Source organism: Dermacentor silvarum, chromosome 1 (assembly GCF_013339745.2).
Source record: "Dermacentor silvarum isolate Dsil-2018 chromosome 1, BIME_Dsil_1.4, whole genome shotgun sequence".
Taxonomy (NCBI): Eukaryota; Metazoa; Arthropoda; class Arachnida; order Ixodida; family Ixodidae; genus Dermacentor; species Dermacentor silvarum.
The window spans coordinates 117,805,226-117,828,273 of record NC_051154.1 but is presented as its reverse complement, the minus strand read 5'-3'; the positions used below and the strand labels follow the sequence as shown (position 1 = coordinate 117,828,273).

Genomic DNA, 23,048 nt, shown 5'->3' with positions numbered 1-23,048 from the left:
AGCATTGGCTCACCTGGCACCTGCTGTGGTGCATGTGGTGCAAGGCAACATACAAGTGGCAATAAATTGAAAGTAAAACAGTGAAGCCTAACAAAACCACAGGACCGCAGCCGTACTTATTCAGAAATAAAGCAAAAGATAATGAGCGGGCTTCACTGATGTACATATGTGAATGAGAAACTAGAGCACACAAGTAGCTGGCCTGTAACTCCAGGTATGAGCCACACAACTTTGGTCTAGGAGCTAGACAGAAGTACCTTTGTGTCCAATAAGCAAGCTATGAAGCCAGACAGCATGCTGTTAGCCAATACATATACAGTCGACGTTCGTTAATTCGATCCTGACGGTGCAGATGACATTGGCCGAATTATCCGGCGGGTTAAATTAAACAAGCAGCAGAAAAAACAGAAGAACACACAGCTGATTCATTTGGCAGTATTTGCCCAGATTTTAACAGGCCCTCGAATGATACTTGACATTAACGCTCATAAACAAAGCAGAAATCTAATGCACACATAATTTTTTAGCAAGAAAAAAGTCCCAGTTTCACCCGAAAGGCGAAGCATCAATTGCGATAGCAAATTAGTATAGAGCTATACGGAGTAAGGATAGTTTTATTGGCTACATAAACTTGGAACACATTCGCTGACTAACTTAATTAACAAGCATGGTGTCGGCGCGCACAGATCACACTCGATGACTGCAGACAACCACTGCCAAAACGCTGGCGTGAGCAAGCGTGGCAGCAGCAGCAAGCGAAGGTTCGTGCTTTCACGGAAACTGAGAGGCGAGAGCACAGCGCATACAAAGGCCAAAGCCGTATGGAGATCGCTTTCAAGATATGGTGCGCGCAACAGCCCGCAGCCACGCTAAGTACAAGCATGCCGTTGGTGGCAGAATAGAAGCCACACCCCCCTCCTCTCGCGCTGCCTTCCCGCTTTCCTCCTTCTGCTTCTTTTGAGTCATCAGTTCCCCTTGCGCCTGGTTGCAAGATACGCATTTGGTGCTGCAGCTAAACGTCGCCTCCCCTCCCTCCCTCCCTCCCTCCCTCCCTCCCATGCCCCAATAGCCTTTTGCACGATGGAAGAGGTCGCGTTTGCTCTCCACCGTGCGTTCGCTCTCCGCAAAAGCACGCATCCCTCGCACACTTTCACTCGCACATACAGCATACGGCACGTGGCGACGATGTTATTGCCCTTGGAGTTTATACGGAACCTCACGGCGACGCCGCTGACGGCAGAAATCCGCTTGGAGTGTCCATATAATTGCGCAATAAAATGGGCAAGGGTCTAATGTGTGCTGCACATCGGCAGCTGGTTTCCTAAAGTCAGCTTCGCTGCAGCACATTGTCTTATGAGATAAAGCATACAAACGCCACAAAGGCGGTTTTGGTTTTGTATCCAATTGCATGGCGCAGGCAATTTTTGGCCCAATGTTTATGGGGGGGGGGGGGGGGGAAAAAAAAAAAAAAAAAAAAAAAAAAAAAAAACAGGGGCATTAGAATTGGGTAAATATCGTAATCAGACATTCTGAGCTACGGTTATTGCTTGAAAACCCTCCTAGGACACTAGGCGAAAAATAGGAGTTTTCGTTGGGAGATTATTTTTATTGACGTGTGTAACTCATTCACTGTCCCCTAAGCTCTGCTGAAACAGATGCTCGTACTAAAAGGGTCACTATTGAAGTCACCATAGGGATCAGAAAGTATGTTGACTGGTCAAGTTCTACTAATCATTCGGCGGGCCAGGGCCTTCGGTAGGGATCAAATTAAACAAAAAATTTAATTACCTGGAGTCGAATTAACGACAGTCTACCACATTTCGTTGTGTGCTCTCGCTTCTATTTTTCAAAAAACAGTTGTGAGGGTACTACATGTAAATGTTGGTTCTGTGCTGTAATGCTATATGCAAAACAAAGCTTAACAGGAGAAGAAATGAAACCACAAGCATACCTTTCAGCCCTCCACCGTCAACAGCCACCACTTTGATGGTGTACTCTGGGTTTGTCTCACGATCTAGACAGCAGACTGCTGTTGAGATGACACCAGTTTCTTCATCGATGGTGAAAATGAGCTCTCCATTTTCATTAACCTGGTTCTGCTCAATGGAATATGCAAGCCGTGCATTGTTGCCCTCATTGGGATCGTCATAGTCCGTAGCAGTCATTGTCATCACAGTCATACCTGAAAATGACCCAATTAACTGATTATAAGGGAGGGACAAAGCACTACAGCCACAAATGTTCTCGTGTAGATATGCCTACGAACTTACGTCAACGCTAATTAGTAATCTCCAAAGGCTTCTTTCTCTTATTTGGATGCAAACAAGCTTTATTACTCTTGAGTTCAAATGAGATTAAATATGGTCAGAAGAAAACATTGTAAAACTAGTTCTGACCATTCCTTGATAATGTGTTATACGTACAGTGTAGACCGCTTATAACGTAAGTTGCCGGAGTCGCGAATATCTGCACTATAAGCGGTACCGTACTATAACCAAAAGAGCGATTTTCAAGCCCTGCACGTATGCAAAACATGTAGACCAAGCATGTAGACACGCTTTGTACTATCGCGCGCACATCACGATTAAGTTTTCGCCAGTGAGCTGGCGAAAACACAATCGCGATGTAGCCGTTGCTCTTCAAGCTCGACAGCTTTGCACCGAGTCAAGACGAAACAACTGTTTGCCGCAACCGCTGCGGAAAAAACTGTGACCGCTATCGACACGATTATGAACGGCGACTTTGCGGTTCTGAAGGCACGCGCCCGAAGCACGCACTGAGTCTGGACGAATTAACTACCATTCGCTGCAACACCTGCAGTCGAAACCGCGGTCGCTATCCATGCGATCATCGATGGCGACTACGCAGTTTTTTAGGCACGCGTACCGAGTAAAAACGAAACTACTGTTCGCCGAAACCTCTGCGGAGAAAACCGCGGCCGCTATCGACGCGATCGTGGATTACGACTACGCAGTTACAAAAGCCCATGGCCAACGCAGTGTTATGCGCGGCGGTAAACGCAAGAATACAGGCTTTAAAGACACAAATAGGTTCGAAGCATTCCGCGTTGCTGTCATTCACGTACGATTTCAACTGATGGCTGGGGCGATACAGATTCCGCCACTTCGTTTCGTTTGGACGCTAGCGCCGTTCTTGCTCTTTTGAGTCGCACATTTGCGGCGCTCCTTGCTTACCGAGCTCCGAAAGTAGTCCGAATTAACCGATGTGTGGCCAAATAAGCCCAAATTAACGAGAGTTTGATTGCATTGAATAATGCATACGTCGGCCGGGAGCACGCACCTTGTTGAGAAACGTGCTCGCTTCCGCCCTTGTCGGCAAGATTTTTCCGCGGAAGTCGCATTATAAACGGTATTTCGTCTCATGTGGCTGCACTGTAAGCGGTATGCGTATACATGGAGTTCTATGGGAGGGCAAACGGGAGTTGGAAAAGGCCGCGTTGTAGCCAGTTCTGCACTATAAATGGTTATGTGGTCTATACTGTATAACAACATGCAGTACTTAGAGTGCCATGGAGAGACGTAAATATTGCTAATTAAGTGGACACTTATTGAAAATTGATTACAAGCTACATCCATACACATGGCCTCAATCAACCCAACACAAACAAAGGGGTGCATCTATAACAGGCTTGAGTGTAAGGCTTTTCCACCTACTCTCAGATGCGTGTAAAAAACACTTAACACAAAAAGACAATGCAAAGGCACTGGCTACTGATCCTGGCTTCTGGAGTGGCTTTGCAATACATGTCACTAAAGTGCTAGCATATGTAAAGAATTTCAGCAACACTGAGCACTGCTTGTGCTTTATGAAGTACATGATGAGTTACTAATAAAAGACATTGCTTGTTCTGAGAGTGAAACGTTCTGAAACAGTACAACATGAATGCAGCATGACTAGGTAATGACAGCATTGAGCATAACCAGCTAGCTGTCTCGAAGTGGCAACAAAGAACACCAGAGGCTATACTGCAATGTAAATTAAGCTGCATTCAAATGTTGAATAAAACTTTCATTCCACAAGCGTAAATCCAAACTGAGATTAGCACAGATGAAATCCTTAAGATACGAGCTTATCCCACAATGGGCTTTCTATGTTTGCCAAATACAATCTTAAACCAAGTGAAGTTGTTATATATACTCGCTGACAACTTCCTGTGGTAATGAAGAGGAAGCTATGAAGGCAAAGTGCACACAAGTAAGCGCACTCCTGACATAAGTTCCACATTCTTATCCCCATTTTCTTAAGCTGGGGAAGAGAAGAAACATGTTACGTACAACATCAGAATAAGACCAAATAAATCACTAAGCGTTATATTTGACTCATTTTCTGGTTTTCTCTTGCGATTTCGGTAAATGAAAAACCATTGCAAGTGCTATGCTGATTCAGTATCTGTTCCAAGAAACGAAAAGAACTGAAATTCTGCCAGACTACTTGACGCAGCAAAAAAACATGCAGAAGCTCCTCCCCTGTAGTTTTCCCTTCATTGCCACAGAAAATTGTCCGGGAGTATAGGGCTTTATGTTGGGCCGCACAATTTGCCTTTAGCAAAAACAACATGTCAATTGTTTGCCTTGGTTCCTTGTTAGCTGTGTTCTTCATATCTAGAGTCAGTGACAGGTCAAGAAGGAAATGCAAGCGCCCTTAAAAGAAACATGTATACATGCGCCAGCGAACAACTTTGTCTATAGTTTCCCTCTTCTTTCTTATCCTTTGTCCTTGGACAAAGCTCTTCACCCTGCTGGGGGAGCTTTTTATGCATCAGCTGGGAGTAATAGGTCATAATCGGCTTTTTCAGCCTCTGCTTGTACATTACTACAGGACACAAATGAACAGAACTTAATGCATCTGTTTTTGCGACAGCAGTAGATGAGCAATACTCACTTGCAACTTTCATATATGCTTCCATCAACGTGAGATGTGCGCTACACATAAATAGGATCGCTGGATTGGCCAGTAATAGACATTCTGTATTGATTTCAAACCAAGGTACTGAGTATATAGTGTGCCTTGCTCCTTGAGTTTTTTCCACAAAGGAGAAAAGTTAGTCCCACTTCCACCGAATAGTTTTATCCACACAAATCTTTTCTTAAACACAACTTTCAATAGTAATGGTGCAAGAAACCTTTAAATAATTCTTAACCATGTACCTATTGTGTAATAGTTAACAGAGGTTTTAAACAAAATTTTTGAACATTTTCTTAAGGCAAGCTTGTTTACTTTGGTCCAGATTATAATATATGCTTGAGCAATATCAAACTTCAGCAGACTTCATTTACTCACCAGCTGTTCCATTTTCCGTGACATTACCCGTGTAAATTGCTGATGGGAAGAAGGGGGCATTATCATTGACGTCCTTGAGATTGACGAGAACGTCCGCAAAGCCCACCAAACCGTTGCCCCCTTCATCCTCAGCAAAAACGGTGAAGCGCCACTGGGAACGCCCATGTGGAAGGTCCCTGCATAGTATTTAATGACAGACAACAATGAAATCAACGAAGGGTACAACAGAACAACATGAAGTGCTTTTGTATTCTGTAAGAAAGAAACATTAGGAAAATTTTTATTTACATTACAGCTCCCCACCAGTGGTAACCAACCAAACTAAAGGCTTTATCTGAGTAAAGTACCACACACAGTAATACTGCTTGTCAAAAAGGAGAGGGAATCACACAAAGAAAGCAAACAACTAGATATATTAAACTAATTTTTATTTCACTGGTGTGTTCAACAATATACGGCAACAGTGCAAGTAAACTAGCTGATCCATGAAAATGTGCAAGATACATGGACAACAATAAGGATGGCAGAAATAGGAAAGTAAATAAGTGTGTTCCACCCATATAGCCCAGTTAAAGGGACACTAGAGCAAATTTCAATGTTGTATGTAGTTTATTGTAGACCACATCGACCAGAATTCTGCTGAGGTACTCAAACCTCTAATTTATCTATGAAATGCAGGAAGAGAGCAGGTGACTCCATCGGTGTCGGTAAAAACTGCTGTGAGCGATGAATCAGAAATACACATGTGGTTGGTTGATATCTTCATACTTTTGATGACCATGCTGAAATACTATGAAACTGTGAATCATTACATTTCCACAGAAGGCATACCTAACCAATATATTTGCATATGTGAAGTTAAAAATTATGGAGGGGAGAGCAGGAGCACAGGAACAAACAAGCTAAGGTGCCAGTCCTCTTTAAAGGCCCGCTGACACAGTTTTATTGTCTTTAACACATTCACTGCGATGTGGGTCACGAGTTGGTCATGGCAGTTATACCCACTGTGCGGCTGTGCAGGGGACTTTCGGCAGTGCGAAAGCGACGTCCTTGCTAGAAATCAATGTAAAGAAAAAAATCTTGTTGCTTCTGATTTCACATATCGTTGCACCATCGCTCTGCACCTCGAGGAAGTTTCAAAGAAGCACAATTCCCTGGTGACTAACCGGTGGGTCATGGCGCACCAGAAGAATATGACAAGTGACCCACTGGCGGGTCATCAGCACAGGAATCAGGAGTACTAGAAGTGCAGCCACACTGAACATGTTAAAGGCAACTGCAACAAAATTTTACTTTGGCTAAATTGGTTGTAAATGAGTAGCCTATGCTATTGAAGCAATTTCGGCAAAGGTGCAGGCGTGGTAATTGAATTTATAAGCAGCCTTTAAAAAGCACCTAAACAGATGTCACCATGCATGCACCTGGTGATTAGAAAATATAACCTAAGCCTCAGCATATCGCTTCCGAGAATTTTCAGTACACCGCGGACAGCTGTGAGTGCCGCCTAGTCTCAAAGGCCATGCCAAGGAGCCGCATATTCCTATGCAGCTTCCTGTGCGCATGCCAGAGAGATTTAAGAGTTAGTCGTCCAGTGCTCCACATGCTCATGTTTCATCATACACCTCCATTTTGCATAACACTAGCTATCTGACCTAGCATAGCAAAACTGAGCTAAGTGGAAGATGCATGTGGCTCCAACAGCTCCTACTATAATACATATTGCTAGTGCGTTGCTTAAGAATGGTTGTATTAAAATGTCACCTGGAACGGTGCAAGTACCAAGTGGTGTTTCTCAACCCATGTTTTTACAGAAATATATGCTCAAATGAGTAACAACCTACAACGTGTCGTGCAAGCAATCCAAATTCAAATTGAATCAATTAATCAAAATATACAATTTTCTTTACAATTCTTTAATAATAAGGGCACTATGTGAACATAAGGTATTTACCTGTCTAATGGCTTTAGTACATATATCTCTCCAGTAGTGGTGTTGATTGCAAACTTGCTGTTACCGGGGTCCTCATCAACACCTTGACCCGTCAGAAAGTAGACTATCAAGGACTCTCTGTCCTTGTCGCCATCAGTCGCTGTCACCTGAAATATAAGACAAGATCCATCAAAAAAGGCAACTTCAGCACATTGGAATATAAGAATAATGGGGGACTAAAAACAGGAAAAAAAGATCCTCTTGGCTCAACTGTATGGCCATTGAACAACAGTGGTGTTCAATTACTTGGACAACAACCAACTTTAAACAAAATATATCCAAAATGCTACAATCTGGCTATGAAAGAGCATGCTTCTCTTGTTTGATGTATTAAAGGGACTGACAGCCATGTGCAATGTCCAACAAGATCAAGGCACAAATGAAATGATCAAACTTCGTACTTATGGACACAAGCATGACGTTTCTCTTGACAAATTACTTTTTTTTAATTTGGCACAGAATGCTTGCCAAATGACAAGCCATCACTTGTGGCCTACTATGTGGTGAACCTTCCTTAACCCTTTGCGGTCCGGTGTCGGGCAGGGCCCGACAACGCAACACGGCCGTAGCGGTCCGCTGTCGGGCACCGCCCGACAAGGGGGTTCGGGGGTTAAATTTTGCGGTTTTTCTCACTGCGATTCACGCGCATTCTGTGTATACACGATGCACTATATCTTTAGCGATAAATAAACTTTGTTCGTTGAAGTTTACTTCTGTTTGCACTAGGGTGCAGCACAATACTCAGTACGGCTTCTGGATACCAGAGCGTTCTCACTTGCGCGCAGAACAGCACGTTCGCGTGCAATAAACACGATGCGCCATCTCTTGAGGGATAAGTAAACTTTGTTTGTTGAAGTTTACTTCTCTTTGCACTAGGGTGCAGCACAATGTTCAGCACGGCTTCTGGATACCAGAGCGTTCTCACTTGCACGCGGAACCGCACGTTCGCGTGGTTCGCTGAGAAGCATCACCACTTTTTCATCGCATGCGTTTTACGGTGGCACATTTAGTGAAAGCTTCTAGAGGTTTCCATTGTCAATAGCTTTATTTTGAGGTGCACACAGCTGCAGAATCATGCTGAGAAAGAACAGCGACACCTGCAGTACCGCCGCAACCTCTTCCAACAGCTGGTGGGTGACCTGAGGGCTAGAGCCAAAAATCGGGGCCCATCTGCGCGGAAGGAGTGCGAGGAAAGGCTAGATGGGAGGAGCCATTTCATCTACAAGCTCCCAGGCCGAAATAGCAAAGACTGTGCTGTTTGTAGCGATCGAAAAACAAACGGAGGCAGGAGGTAAACTGTGTTTTTCTGCAAAACCTGCAGTAACAACCCTGGCCTGCACCGCAGAAAAATGCTTCGAGCGGGTATCACACGCTGCTCAAATATCGGTAGAGGAGTTGCCTACAGAATGCAAAAGAAAAAATAAATATCCTATGAGTTTTTCGTCCAGTTTGTGGTTTTCATCGCGGCGCTATAAACTGGCAAAATAGTTTCGGACCGGGACAGCCGGAAAGTGGGTAAAAGTTTCGGACCGCAAAGGGTTAAAAGTGCTTACATAAAATGTGATGCCCCATACAAGGTAAACAATTTTTTTCTTTTCAGTTGCTTCAGGACTACCCACTTAGGGTTCCAGAACTTTCAACAAGTTTTCGATAGCACTACAAAAAAATTAGGTTTTAAAAATTGTTTATCAGTCTCTTTAAAGACCCTCTGTAAGTTCTCAAATATTGCATATCCTGCTAGCTACAACACTTGACAGTTATTAGTAAAAGTAGAAGAAAGGGTGTATTATTATTTTTAATTTGTTAGTATACTACAGAAAGACTGAAAATATTTTGTTGGCCAATTTAAGTTAAAGGTATTGCTCAATATAACAAAGAATGTATACCTAAAACCACAGGCAAAGAGTAGAAGGTAAAATGCTACATGCTGAGCAACTGAAATATTCAAGCAGCAGCATAAACAGTGCAAGTAAGAGGTCATGCAAGTATGGAATCGCAGACTAGATTCCTTGGATGCAGTAACAAGCATGCTGGAATTTCCTCACCTTCCCAAGACAAGGGTGCCATTAGAAGCCATTTATGTTCTAAAAACTGGATAGCCATAATTAATAATAAGACCACCACACATCATGTTATAAGAGACTAATTATGAAGGGACAAAGAATAACTAGAGGCTTAGTTTGGAGAGAGTAACAAGTACGAGAAAGAGGAAGGCATCACAGATCAAATATTAGTGTCAGATATTTCCGCTTATTAACTATGCAAGGGTCAAACTCTTAGTTGGGTAAAACATTCACTTAGCTGACAGATTGTTTGAAACATTTTTTTAAGGACATAAAAGCACTTCCCAACATGTAATTTAGTGTTTCCTGGCCCAAATACTTATGGAAACCTGAGCAACACTAAAGCGGTCTTGAAAAAGCAGCCATACAAATTTCGTGGAAGGCTTTTGTGGTATATCATACGCAAAAGAAACAGCGAACTTCTGTGAAAACAAGCTAAGTTCCATCAAAAGGAACTTGAGCAGTGCCAAGATATTCAACCTTGTTTACCTCTGAATTTAGAAAGGACTGAACATTACCAGCTTAAAAGCAGTAAAAGCAAGTAACAGATCAATAGATCCTGTTGCTTTAAATCAACTTGGAGAAAAAAAAATGTAAGTACCAATGTCAGAAGGTATAGACGTACATTAAGATTGTAAAAAAGTGAATAAACAAAAAGAAAACTTAAAATGATGTATTTTTAGCCCAGTTATAAAAAAAGAAAACCACCGAATGTGGAATTATATCTAACACACTATCTCACTGTAACAAAAGCGTGAAGAGGAACTCGGCAAAAAAAGCTTACAAGTGTGAATAAAGTTTCATGTGCACTGTGTGGAACTTGTTGGCCTCAAACTTCAAGCTCCAGAGATTGTTATACATGTAAGCCATTCATACCGTCATAATTTTCATTGGCAAATTGTGGGAGACCTCCTCTTCAATGGTGGTCACGTATGACGATTGGCCAAAAACAGGAGGAAGATCGTTGACATCTTTGACGTGGATAAGAACTGTGGTGCTGCCCTCATACAGGGTGTCCGATGCCACCAGCGTCAAGTTAAACTGGCACCACAGCAGCACAAGGCCAAGGGCAGGGAAAGAAGGGAAAACAAAAAAAAAAAGTGTGCACTCAGACGACACATGCCACTCATGCAGTGCTAGGCCACTCTTAGTGGCACAACACCACCTGCCGAGACATGGTGGTTTTGTCAAGTGACCAACATCACAACGAACCTAAAAAATCACACGTTTTTGATAATCTCATGCTAAAAGCAAAAAGGCAATTTACTGCATACAGCTCAGCTATAGAACAATAAACAATGGGATGGGGAATGATGAGATACCTGCTTGGGCATAAGCAGACATGAATGTGTGCCTCACCGAACCAAATTCAGCGTGACAGTAATCACAAAACAAAAAGCAAGACTGCAAACATAAAACATATGGTGCTTCAAGAATTGAGACAACACACGCAAGGACCACTGAAGCACACAAAAAACATGGGAAACTACCATGGACAAAAATGAAATATATGCATAGCCAAAACTGTGTCTATATTCAGACTTCATGTACAAAATGTAATGCCTAATGGCTTCTTTCAGAAGCCTGCTTGACGCAGCACATTACATGAATGTCTTGACTATACCCATTTTGTAAACTTTCGCAACAGTGCTACAATAGCTTACCCCACTGTTAAGTCAATGCCCGTAGTGGTACTTTTGTGCACACATCAAATGAAAAGGTTCTACGACTTTACAGTAAGCAGACAAGGATTTCTATCTTTGGTTCAGTCTTGATGCCAAGCTGAGATTTCCGGCAATATGTCCACCCAGCTTAACCTATGATACAAGAATAAAGCACATGAAGTACGTGCACATAGACACAATAAAAACAAAAATGCATGCTCTATAAAAAATAAAATGAAAGGCAGCAGCAGGCAAGAAGCATTAAGCATGTCCATCGATGGAAGTGGACCTGAAGTATCTTCTGGGGAAGGTTCCGGTCATTCTCCTCAGTGATCTGGGCCTCATAAGTTGGACGATCAAAGATGGGGGCATTGTCATTGACGTCCTTGACCTTGATGAGCACTGTTGTGTGGTTCTCGTTGAGGTTATCTGATGCCACCAGCCGCAGTCGAAACTACAACCAATAGGAGTGCACAATTCTGGGTGGCAACAATCTGCAAGCAGCCACTGAAAGAACTCCTACCACTATGACAAATTCCTCATGAAAAATGTTAGCAGCTGGGCAAAAAATATGTCGCTACCTGCAATACATGTCAGAGTACTGATTACATGTCACCATACCATTTCTGAAACTTCCAGACACTTCCCTCATTAACGTGTGTGCACACACATGTACACACACTGCAAGAAAATGAAAAAGGTGTCTGCATGTTTTTTTACAAATTGAAATTATTTGCAGAAATGCAGCCTGTGGGCTATTCTTTCAGAAAAGAGCATTTACTTTATATTCAGAATGGCACATGCAAACTACATTAAAAATTCCCAAAAGCAAAATGTTATTTAGCGCTCATACTACTGACCTGCACTGTTATGTAGTGCCCTTTCACTGCAGACATAGAATAAGTACAACACTAAATGAATGGATGCATCTAGCTTGCTGCAAAATGTACCTATCTATCCTATTTGGTTGACTGGAGTCGAATTTTGTGCTATACATGCACACTTGTACACACAACCAGGGGCAGTAATATGCAAAAGCAAGTTGCAGAAGGCACTGACAACTCATCATTAGGCAGTTGGTGCCGACAAGCCAAGCAACAAATTCAGTGGTGGTCCAGCCAGTTTAGGGTTTGTAGCAATTTTTGGAGCACGAAAAATGTCGTTCTGGAGCAGTTTAGGAGCAGCCACACCAGCATTTTGGAGCAGAAACATTGGTCTTTTTGGAACACTTGGAGTAGTACAGAAGTAATCTGTAGCCGTTTGGTGAAGCTTGTTAGTACTGTGCAATAAGTAAGTGCTGCTCAACAACAAAGCATGACAAAGCCAACAGCGACCAATTAAGCTTGCCTTCCCACGGATGGTATACTATGCACAGTATGTTGCAAACATTTTTATTTTGGTAGGCAACGAAATTAATTTTAGAAACAATGAAATAAAATTGTGTACGCTAACGAGAACAGATATGCGCCTGGACACAAGACAGACATAAAATTACAAATGTGCTAGAACAATCTGCGCCGTCACGCACAAGACGAAGTGATGGCAAATGTCTTATGTGCATTCCAAATGACACATGTGCTTTGATAAGCTTTACCGCACCAGACAAAATGTGTATTATGCCCAATAACAATGCTACAAGCCTGACAAGAAACTATGGATCTATGAGCGGCGCCAAGATGAGATGCCTCCATACGGTGTGTCACAAAGATGGTGATGGCGGTGGAGAACAATGTTCATTAATATGAATGTACACTTGCTTTCATTGTGAGGCAGGTTGTCGGCTTCCTGTGTGTTATGTGGCCTCTGTGAATAAATACGAGTCGATTCGGTATAAAGCTGCAACTTTTGATGCCAACTTCAGACCTACCTTTTGAAGCACTACCGATTAGGTCTAACGGCCAAGCAGTGTGCCATGGCGAGAAGTGGCTGTTGGCCGATGCAACCGGCAAGCTTACACATGCCGTCGCTGAAAGCTTGCCGTTAATATGTTCATATGAGTGGCTAACCGGTGATCGGCTCTGAAATCATGCATAACGTGTTTTTGACAACCATCAAAGCCAGCAACTATGGCATCGCGCATAGAAGTTCACAGATTCTAAGTAAGTTCCGAACCGCATGTGCAAACGCATGAATTTGCGTGCATCACATGCGTATGCGATACGATCTGCAAGCCTTCCTGTGCCTAATCGGTCCTTTATCTTCGCACATAGGTGCTGTTTTCATCACCGTTCCCTTTGTCGGCATTGAGTATAGGAATGTTTCGATTGGAGTTGAGGACCCGGACGACCCTTGCACCAAGACAGGCTGTGCTTCATAATCAGATTGTGGTTTCGCCACGTAAGAACTCCAGAATTAAATTTTCTTTTGTTCCGAAACCAAATGAGCGCCCTGGTAAGGCTGCATGCAATGCATCGACCTCAGCCGAGTATTTCACCAAATATGCGAAAAATACAAGAGTAGATTATTGAGTACAGTCAACGTCCGATTTTTCGGACTCCCTAGGGACCGTGAAAACGTCCAAAAAATCCGGCAGTTGGAAAAAACAAATGCATGCCTTTCACTGCCCCCCAAGGGCTCAAATCGCCACAGGCACATCCGAAATAGCTCTGAAGGCCTGCCAGTACACTTATTAAGCATATCGGTGCTCATATTGTGACATAAGACGGCGAGTGGACGCGTGTATAAGGAACGCATACTGTGTCCCGTGACAATTCCCCTTCCCACTCTTCATATGCTTCACCGCGTAACGCTGCTGTACTGAGGCGAAGCTGACTTTCGGCAACCGGCATTATGCAACACGTTGTGCTTTCCGAGCTTCGAAGCCAGTGGCGAGGATTACAAAGACAGAGTCGACGCCAGTGCTAACAGCGGCGAATTGCTTTAATGAAAAACACTGCGCCGAACAACAATCTTGGTAGTGAACGTTGAAGTAGCTAGGCCTAGCGTTGCCGCGGTGGTGGCTACGGCCAGCGCCGGAGGCGCTGCTACGGCTGCCAGCGGATCTGCGTGCGAAAGCGCCGGTTCGAGGCGGCGAGATAATCAAAATGGCGGCGCGGCGGTGGTGGCTGCGATCAATGCCGTTTCGGACCTGGGGTCATGGCAAAATGCCGGAAAAGCAGATGGCGAAGGGTTTTTTCCTTATACATTATACAGTCCTTATACATTGACTCATGGGCAGTGGCGCACCGACGGAGGGGGGGGGGGGGGGTTGTAACCCCCCCTGAGGCCGACTTAACCCCCCCCCCCCCCCCCCTTTGTTTAACCCCTTTTCTTCCCTTGCGCATTTGAGTACTGCAACTAAGATGTAAGACGCGCAATCGTCTGCACACTCGCAAAAAGACTGTCTTTCATTTCAACACTTCAGACCTGCCTGGTGCTACTGGGACAGTGGCACACCGACGGGGGGGGGGGGGGGGTCGGGGGTTGTAACCTCCCCCTGAGGCCGAGTTAACCCCCCCTTTTGTTTAACCCCTTTTCTTTCCTTGAGCCTTTGAGTACTGCAACTAAGATGTAAGACGCGCAATCGTCTGCACACTCACAAACTTGTGCAAAAAGCGCATTTTTTGACAATTTCCCGTGAAGAAATTGAAATTAGTGCTGTTTAGATGGCATTGGCAAACTGTCACCCCCCCCCCCCCCCCCTTCCTGGCAGAGATCCTGGGTGCGCTAATGCGCATGGGGTACAGTGGCGGTGCCGCGACGGCGTTCGAATTATCCGACATGTCCGAAATATCGGGCGTCCAGAAAATCAGTCGTTGACAAATAGTACTTAAAACATCGCATTGCCGTGAAAACGCGTAAATACCGAACTTTTGCGCAATTGGCGCAAATGGTACTTGAGTGGGCGCAGCCAGGAGTAGGCAAGTCGAATTCTCGCAAAATGGCGCAAATGGCGCAGTTGAACCACCACTGCAAATTATGTTCAAATATAATTAAACAGAAGCACCCCGGAGACTTCCGAACACTATAAATTTTCTATGATCACAATATATTGCGGCCGCTATAAAATGAGAACAAACGCCCAAGGACACCTAACCCAGAAAGTGGGAAAGAAGCAGTTTGGTCAGACTGTTCCCAACTTGTTCGGAACTAGTGTCCTTTTGCGCGCACACACGCACGCACGCACGCACGCACGCACGCACACACACACACACACACACACACACACACACACACACACACACACACACACACACACACACACACACACACAGGTAAATTAAAATGTGATCATTTACATTACATGAAAAGTTGAAATATTCTTTACATTGCAATGCTGCATTTTGTCACTGGCCAGATATTTGTGAGAGTTCCAGTGGCTATTAAAATTTAAAATTACATTCTGGGGTTTTATGTGCCAAAAGCACTATCTGATTATGAGGCACACTGTGGATTCATTTTGACCCCCTGTTGTTCTTTAATGTGCAACTAAATCTAAGTAAACGAGCATTTTTGCATTTAACCCCCATCGAATGTGGCCACCGTTGTCGGAGTCAAACCTGCGACCTCAAGCTTAGCAGCACGACGTGGCTATTAAAGGCAAACTGAGGAATAAAGGAACGTAGAGAGAGAGAGAGAGAGAGAGAGAGAGAGAGAGAGAGAGAGAGAAATATGTGACGCACAAAACTTCATAATTCAAAATAATTTCTAGAATACAGTCCCTGATGTAATTGCAAGGCTCGAAGCATTGGCTGTGCAACCAGTAGATTGTGAGAGTATAGATCTCCCTTGCATAACACAGTAGGTACGGCCAATTACTGACATTAGAAATAAAAAAGCATGAAAGATGCTGCAAGACATCAGTGCTTTTTTGGGCCAAGACAAGATCTGCAAAGCTGGGCTCGCAATGAATGATGATGATCTCTACGACGATGATGACGCATTTTGGGTAACGGGGTGGGGTGCACATGCTTATTCTAGTTAACAAAAGCAGCATCGTGGGCAATTTATTGAGCCAGGCGGCTGCGCCCTACCTCTTTCCGGGTCTCGTAGTCGAGAGGGCCTGCCACGTAGATGGCGCCAGTCTCGTTCTTCACCGCAAACGCTCCTCCTATGTTTCCCTGGGTGATCTCGTAGCGTATCCTCGAGGCTGCGAACAGAAAGAGACGACCGCTGGGGTCACGAATGGCGCGGACTGCCCTCACAGACCGCACACCGTTTCCTCGCGGCTGTGCGTAGCCGCACATCTCGAAAGCAGTATGACGTCACGTCTAGCTCAAATATCCAGGCGGACATAAAAACACCGAAAATGAACCACCCCGTCGACTAAAGTGTAAAGCCCTTAACAACCGAACGGTCACACAGCAGCGGTCGTGAGCACTGCTAGCACAGCGCGCATCCCGTAAAGAGACATCGGTGTGTCTTCACAACGCCGGTGGAGCGCACCGCAGCGCACAAACGTTGCAGGCACCGCGTCGCGACGAACGCTGTTGTATGGAAAATCATTGGCGTTGCCGTCGGCGTTCGTCAGCGCCCAATGCAAGTAAATACCTGTTCGCCAACACAAAGAGGCAGTGGCGTAGTGGCTAGAATGATCGGCTTGAAATCGCTAGATCGATGGTTCGGTCGCAGGTATACACTTGCTCGGATAAGCGTACAAACTCGATGCGCCCGTTTCATCACTCATAACTGCCGCTCAACGCAAACACAAACAACTCAAGTCGACTGATGTTTTGACTGGCCGCGTCCATTCCGAACAAAGATCACCGGTCGCCATCCTTGCGTGTTCGGTATATAGGAATAGAATGCAGACGCAAAGGAACAAAAGGGAGGAACACAGCCCTGCTAGAAGGGGCACAACGCCTGCCTGCTATCCAGGGAGACGTGCACGAAAAAAGAAAGCCGATTATGATAAAAGAACTGCACCGTAAAATCCCAAGATACATCAAGCGCAATACGTGGTATTAATATCCCCATACGATGTAGAGTATATGCCGCAGCAGCAGTATGTTGCGAATACGATGCCTGGAATGCTGGTATTCTTGCTTCCCCCCCCCCCCCCCCCCTTACTTTTACAGTACAGAACCAGGGGATGGAAGAAGAAAGAATACGAGGTGATTGGGAGATGGTGCTCCCAAATACGAGGCAAAACATCAGGGAAGGCAAAATTAGGTTGAAGACAGCTCGGATATAGGTTAAACCGTCGCACAACGCTCACACTCGGATGCAAGCATCATTTGACGCGTGCTCCGCATACCTAAACCGTTAAAATATGGACCCTCCGAAGGGCAAAAAATTAACAAATAAAACCGCGTTTACGCCGCACGAGCATGAGTGAAATTATAAGTGCAAGGCGAAGATATGGTACGTTCTCCCAAGGGCTGGAACACACTTATTGCACCGCACTTTGCGAGCGTATAATAAAGCGTCTACGATGTCGACTGATGTCAGGCGGCAAAAGACAGTGTGCATAATGAATTTTAATGAACCGCACTCGAGGGAGTTCCTTTAATGTGCAGAAAAACAGCCAAATAAAAAAGAAAAGAAAAAAATCTCGCCGATTCTTTTTAAATAACCGATCACGCATGCACAACAAAGAACGCGCGCTCATCGCTATGGAAGGACCTCCTCGAGTTTCCTGGCTCACGGAAAGTATCCTAAATTATTAACCCGCAGAGGGAGGCGCTTTATATTCTAATCACCGAGTTCTGCAACAACCAAAACTGCAGAGAACAGGAAAAACGGCTCCATTCTGCTTTCACACATTTCTTTTCCTTTTCCACATATGTGGACGGAACATTCCACATCGATACCATAAGCACCATAAAAATGCCATTTTCCGCAGTAAGTAATTCTTCTAGCTTAAGTTGCGACGTCTGAGCCTCAATGAACCAGACTGTCTCTGGTGTTGGTGGGTCTTAGTCCCAGTGAAACTTAGTCGAAAAAAAAATTTTAATGCGGTACATTTTTAATTTTATCGCACTACTTGTAATCTACGTTAACCAGCGAAGCTTTCTTGGGTAATTTCAATTAAATACTATGCTATGAGCCACACGATGTGCGCAACTGTATTTGATTTCCAACTTAAATGTTTACATCTTCTGCTTAAACGCAAACAACTTCAGATGGCCTGATGGTATGCGACGTGGATGTAGCAATGGCTAGCAGGATAATGCGCCATTTCGCGAGTGATGAAGGAAGCATACACCTAAAGTACGAAACATAGCGATGCTTAACGCTTTAGAATACCTGAAAAACACGTGATCAGCCGATCACACCCATCCCGCGACCCATGTGACCGGAAGACCTCTGGCTGAGCCTATCCGGTGAGTTGACCCCTTTTGTAAATGTCCATGTTGTTCCTGCGTTCCCCCAACGTGCCACAGACGCCCCCGCTGCGTCCAGACACTCGGCGAGACACCGACGCTGAACCCGGAGGAATCAGGCAAAGACGCTAGGGTCCACATGCCACATCTGAGCGACTGCAGGCAATGCGATAGCACCATCAGAATTGCAGTGCCTGCAGCAACGTTTCGACAAGTCCACCTGTCGAAACGCTGGCTCTTGCTTTCACCTGGTTCTCGTTTTGCTCATCGTCTTGAATTTCCATCTCCCGCCTTCCCCGTGTTTTCCCGAGAATACCAGTTGTCACATGTAAAATAAGTGAAGGACTGCCGCAGGAAAACGCGAAAGTAACTTATTGGGCTTTTCGTTCGCGTCCTGCGAGCACTCTTCGCTCTGGTCGGTTTCCGTCACCGCGATTCTCACGCCGCTTCGGGAAGATGCAAACGCGCGTTGTAGACGCATTCGCGTGAAGCTAACCGCTTTTAACAGCGCAATTCGCGGAAAGCAGAAACCACAACGACACGGAAACAGGAATTGAAATGAGGACCTCGCGACGGCGCACATACGATCACAGCTATACAGCAGCAGGACTAAGCAAAACCGCGTTTTCATTAGACTGGACGGCGCAACGAACCCCTTTTCGCAGACGACACGAGACGCGCGTAAAGCGCGGGCCGGGCGACGTCATTAAATGCTTCTATTCGCCCCGGCGACATACGGCCAATATGGCGCTCCCCAAAAAGCGGCGAGAGCACTATATGCGACAAGAAAGGAAACCGGGGGGCCCGATTTTTATTAGTCATATGCTAAGAAACCAACAAACAATGTTCTTGCGGTGTCATTGTTTGTTGGTTCCTATACACACACACGCACACACACGCAGATACACACATGCGCGCACGCACACGCACATACACCCGAGACTTCAGCGAGTACCGCTGCTATTCGAATTATACTGCCGGGGCATTGGGAAAGGGTCGGCGCACTGGATAGGACGTGGCGGATTGGCTGCAACATGGGAAGGCGGTCAGCGACAGCATAAGCTCTCATCCCGAGAGCTCGGCCCCGCTGCGAGAAGCGGTCCCTTTAGGAACAGCGCTAATCAAACCAGCAGCTCCGCCGGCAATTGCACCCGCGCGGGCTAGACATTCCGGCGAAGGCAAAAGTATATACTCTGTTCATGGTTCCAGAGTGGAGCTCTTGCTGTAGAGTCCAGGCTCATATAACCTGGACGCGCAGATCTTTATTTTACTGAATAAGAACTCTTCAAGCATATACCAACCATAAATTCTGTGTCTTTTCTTGCGCATTCAAGCTTAAACAACACTCTGCACCAATTTCGATCAGAGAGAGAGATAAAACGTTATTAGGGTCGCAGCCTCCCCCCCCCCCCCTTCCCTTTACCTCAAGCAAGGCCAGAGACCGTAACACGGGTGCTGCTGGACACGACGACCTACATTGGTAGAAGGCATACAATAACTCCCATAGGGCAGACGCATATATAGCGGCGCTAGTTCGCGCAGTAGCGCACGAAACATTCAGGATTAACACTTCGAGTTCAAGTCGGCACAAGAAATGCAATCCAACACCGTCGGAACTACGGCGCAATGTTTGCTCACAAGGCGTACGTACGAGACGGGGTACAGAAAAACACCGGCGTGAATTACTGCGAGGCACAGTCAAGAGACGTCTTATATGCAAGGCAGCCCCTGCGCGATCGCAAGCGCGCGGCGCTTGTCTAACATTTGTTCCTCGGGTGCGTCCCTGAGAGGCCTATGTATACACCGTAGCCGCGCAGCAAATAAAAAGAAAAATGCTTTACAAGGTCCCACAGGCGTGCGTTTATGGGCCGAGCTTTAAGGCAACGATAATGGAGCGCGGCGCTTGAGACACACAAATCGAGTCAACGCAGAGCAACCACCGGCAAAGAGCCAGTGGGGTCCCAGAACAACTCCGCGGACTCCATCTGTCCGCTTCTTGTTTCCCAGACGTCACTAAATCTTCACGAGGTGGAAGATAGAGGAAGGCGGCATGCACGTCTACGTATAAACATGATGAACGCGGCCAGCACATCGTTCTCAGCGCAGAAAGCGGTGACCGAGGAACAAGACGGCGAAACAAGCTCGCGCATGTTTACGCAGCAGCTAGGGGCTCTTGCGTTGCCAAGGGGGCGCTGCAAAAATGGTGCTAAAAAGCGCCCTCAAACCGAAACTGGGTAGTCCCAAGCTCGGTCGTCTGCTTCCGGAAGCACGTTTACAATATGGACCCGCCACTTTCGGTTGTGTTGTACCACGGCTTGCAGCGAATATCGGGCGCCGAAGATTTTTCCATGGGTGGCATGCTGCGTAAAGGCAAGAAATTATGCAACGCCGAATACGTGTACGCCGTTCAAGAAATAAGCGGCGAAGTTTTAGCGCGGTGTCAATCGCAAGTGAAGCGAGTCACGCACGTGCGAAGTTGAACTTCAGGTAAGCTTTGCACGCTGCTAGATTCAGGCGCACAAACGCGAGGAAATGCTTTCTATAAATGAATTCAGAGCAGCGATAAGCAGACATATGTACGGAACTGCTCGAGCGCACGACGGTACGCGCCGCGACGGCAGCGGTCTTTCAGCATGCCGCGGTGTACGAACTGTTCGAGCGCACGATCGTACGCGCCGCGACGGCAGCGGTCTTTCGACATACCGCGAAACGGCGGGTCTCCTGCAATCTTTGTTGACTTCATGCCGCTAGACAAGTAGTTATGCCTGCGCTGTAGTAGCGGCCATCTGTCTAGCAATTGATAAATAACTGATGAATGCATATAAGCTCGCAGTAACGTACGTACGTGCGAATCGCGCTGCAGCACGCGCTCGTGCACTGCTCGCTTGATGTAGCTTTTTAGTGACAGCGCTCGAACATCGATTGGCTGTAATCAATACTACCTTGCTGTGCTGCCTCAACGTGCTGGCTTGAGGTCAAGGATGAGCACATTCAACTCTCTAACCTGTGCTGCTCGTAGTGGGGTAGTGAATTGTCACCGAATTAGCCCGACCATTTGTGGTCATTTGCACACACCTGGTCACTTCACCACTTCGCACCGGTCGAATTGTTAATTGTCGCTGTGGCTGGGTCTCGAATCGTGAATCACCAGCCATGCCTACTGCTATGTCGGTCTTCCATTTCGCTTACCCAACACGAAGAACTGTAGTTATCCAGCGCGCCCGACGCTCCGCATCGTGAGGCCTTGAAGGAAAACGGTAGAATCTGATGTTGGGATTCAGGCCTTCGATCTTGTTCATGGCAGCCCACGACGCAGCAGTAACGACGGTGACGCTTTTTCGAGGCTGAGCTAGGTCTCCGGTGTGGGGATCGAGGGGCCTTCCCGCGCCTCGTCCCCCAGCTCGCGCGTGGCGCTTAGCTCGATCCCCGGGAACCGCCGCTGTAACGGCAACATGGCGGACACGGCTAGCGCGCCGGACTTACTCTCCCGCGCAAACCGTGCTTCTCCCCCCCGGAATTGGGCTTGCCCCGCGAGACACGTCACCGGGACGCGCCCTGATTGGCCTCCCGCGCGGCGGCCCCCGGGCACCCTCTCCACCCGAGCTCTCGTCCGCTGAGCGCTTCCTCGCCGCGGCAGAGAGAGAGGCTCACAGGCTCGCAACGAGGTGTTTACATGGGACCTTTGTTCTCGCGACTCCTCGTTATCGCGCTTGGCGGACCGCTACCCGGTTAGCCCTAGCGCAGCGGGCGCGCGTACTCGATCGGTCTTGCGGCGAGCCTTGGCCCGTAAGCGCCGTGACTGTCGCACTGAGCTGTACCTTGGGTGAATAAACCCGAGTTTGTTGGCGATCTGACTCCGGAGCCTTCTCTGCGCCGTGTCGGAGAGTCGACGAACCCTGCCGTAGCGCCTTTGTGCGTTGCGGAGTGGAGGAGCGTCGTGCCCTTTCCTGGCCGTCGCTCGTAGGGTAAGCCTTGTGCAAACCCATCTCCACACCGGATCGGCGTCACCGATGTCTTCTGCTTCCAGCATTGCGTCCCACGGCACACGGATAGTCCCTTTTCGTAAAACTATAGGCTGCGGCCAGCTCGCAGCCTGGTCGCCATGGTCTGTGAGAAGTGACGAGCCTTTTCGCACTCGAAACAGGGCAGAAAAAAGTGCGAATCGACGCGAGACCCGGCTAGAAACGTGTTTCGCCACAGCCAGGGTTCAATACTATCCAAGCTGGTACTACCCAGATTACGTTTTTCGCCGCCACCAGGCGCCGCTACTATACCTCAAACTCCAGCGCAAGACGCCCTACCAGTCTCACAAAAGAGCGCGTAATCCAAGCGCGCGCCGAGTGTCACGCAAGCCAGCGAAAGAACACGCCGGCCCCGCCGCAACTTCAACAGAGGGGGAGAGCGCATACGCCTCAAGCACGAAGCGACGTTAACCGGAGAGAGAGAGAGAGCACACGCGCGCGCCGAGACACCTTCTCACCCGGCGAGTCGACAGACATTACTACCGCGTGAGCATACACCAACAGGATGAGTCATCACCCCCCCTCGAGAATGCTCCGACAGCGGCGGTCGAAGGTACGGAAAAGACTCGAAGCTTCCCAAGCTTTGACCATGCTACGAGATCACGACACCGATAGGAAAGTTCGAGAACGCCTGTGGAAGCTATATAACTGCCGTGCGAGAATCAGAGGGTGGAATTCAGGAGTTCGAGAGTTCAGTCCGCACCGGTGAAGTGATGTAACGTGAAGACCAAGCGTCTGTGGAA

General features: G+C 46.7%; 1 protein-coding gene across 9 annotated transcripts in view; it reads right to left on the bottom strand.

The window, feature by feature from the left end:
- LOC119435666 (neural-cadherin) overlaps positions 1-23,048 on the bottom strand; it is a 259,627-nt gene that overhangs the window by 37,143 nt on the left and 199,436 nt on the right. For 5 of the 9 annotated variants that reach the window (XR_005188868.2, XM_037702425.2, XM_037702435.2 and 2 more), the window contains exons 17-21: positions 15,992-16,107; positions 10,231-10,395; positions 7,253-7,398; positions 5,302-5,477; positions 1,952-2,182 (exon numbers count right to left, since the gene is read on the bottom strand). Coding sequence is in view for 8 of the 9 variants with exons in the window: in XM_037702425.2 (XP_037558353.1) it covers positions 1,952-2,182; positions 5,302-5,477; positions 7,253-7,398; positions 10,231-10,395; positions 15,992-16,107 (834 nt within the window). In the remaining variant the exon portion in view is untranslated. Of the gene's footprint in view, positions 1-1,951; positions 2,183-5,301; positions 5,478-7,252; positions 7,399-10,230; positions 10,396-11,307; positions 11,473-15,991; positions 16,108-23,048 lie in introns of all 9 variants that reach the window. The other 4 variants (XM_037702430.2, XM_037702441.2, XM_037702413.2 and 1 more) reach the window with 2 other exon arrangements.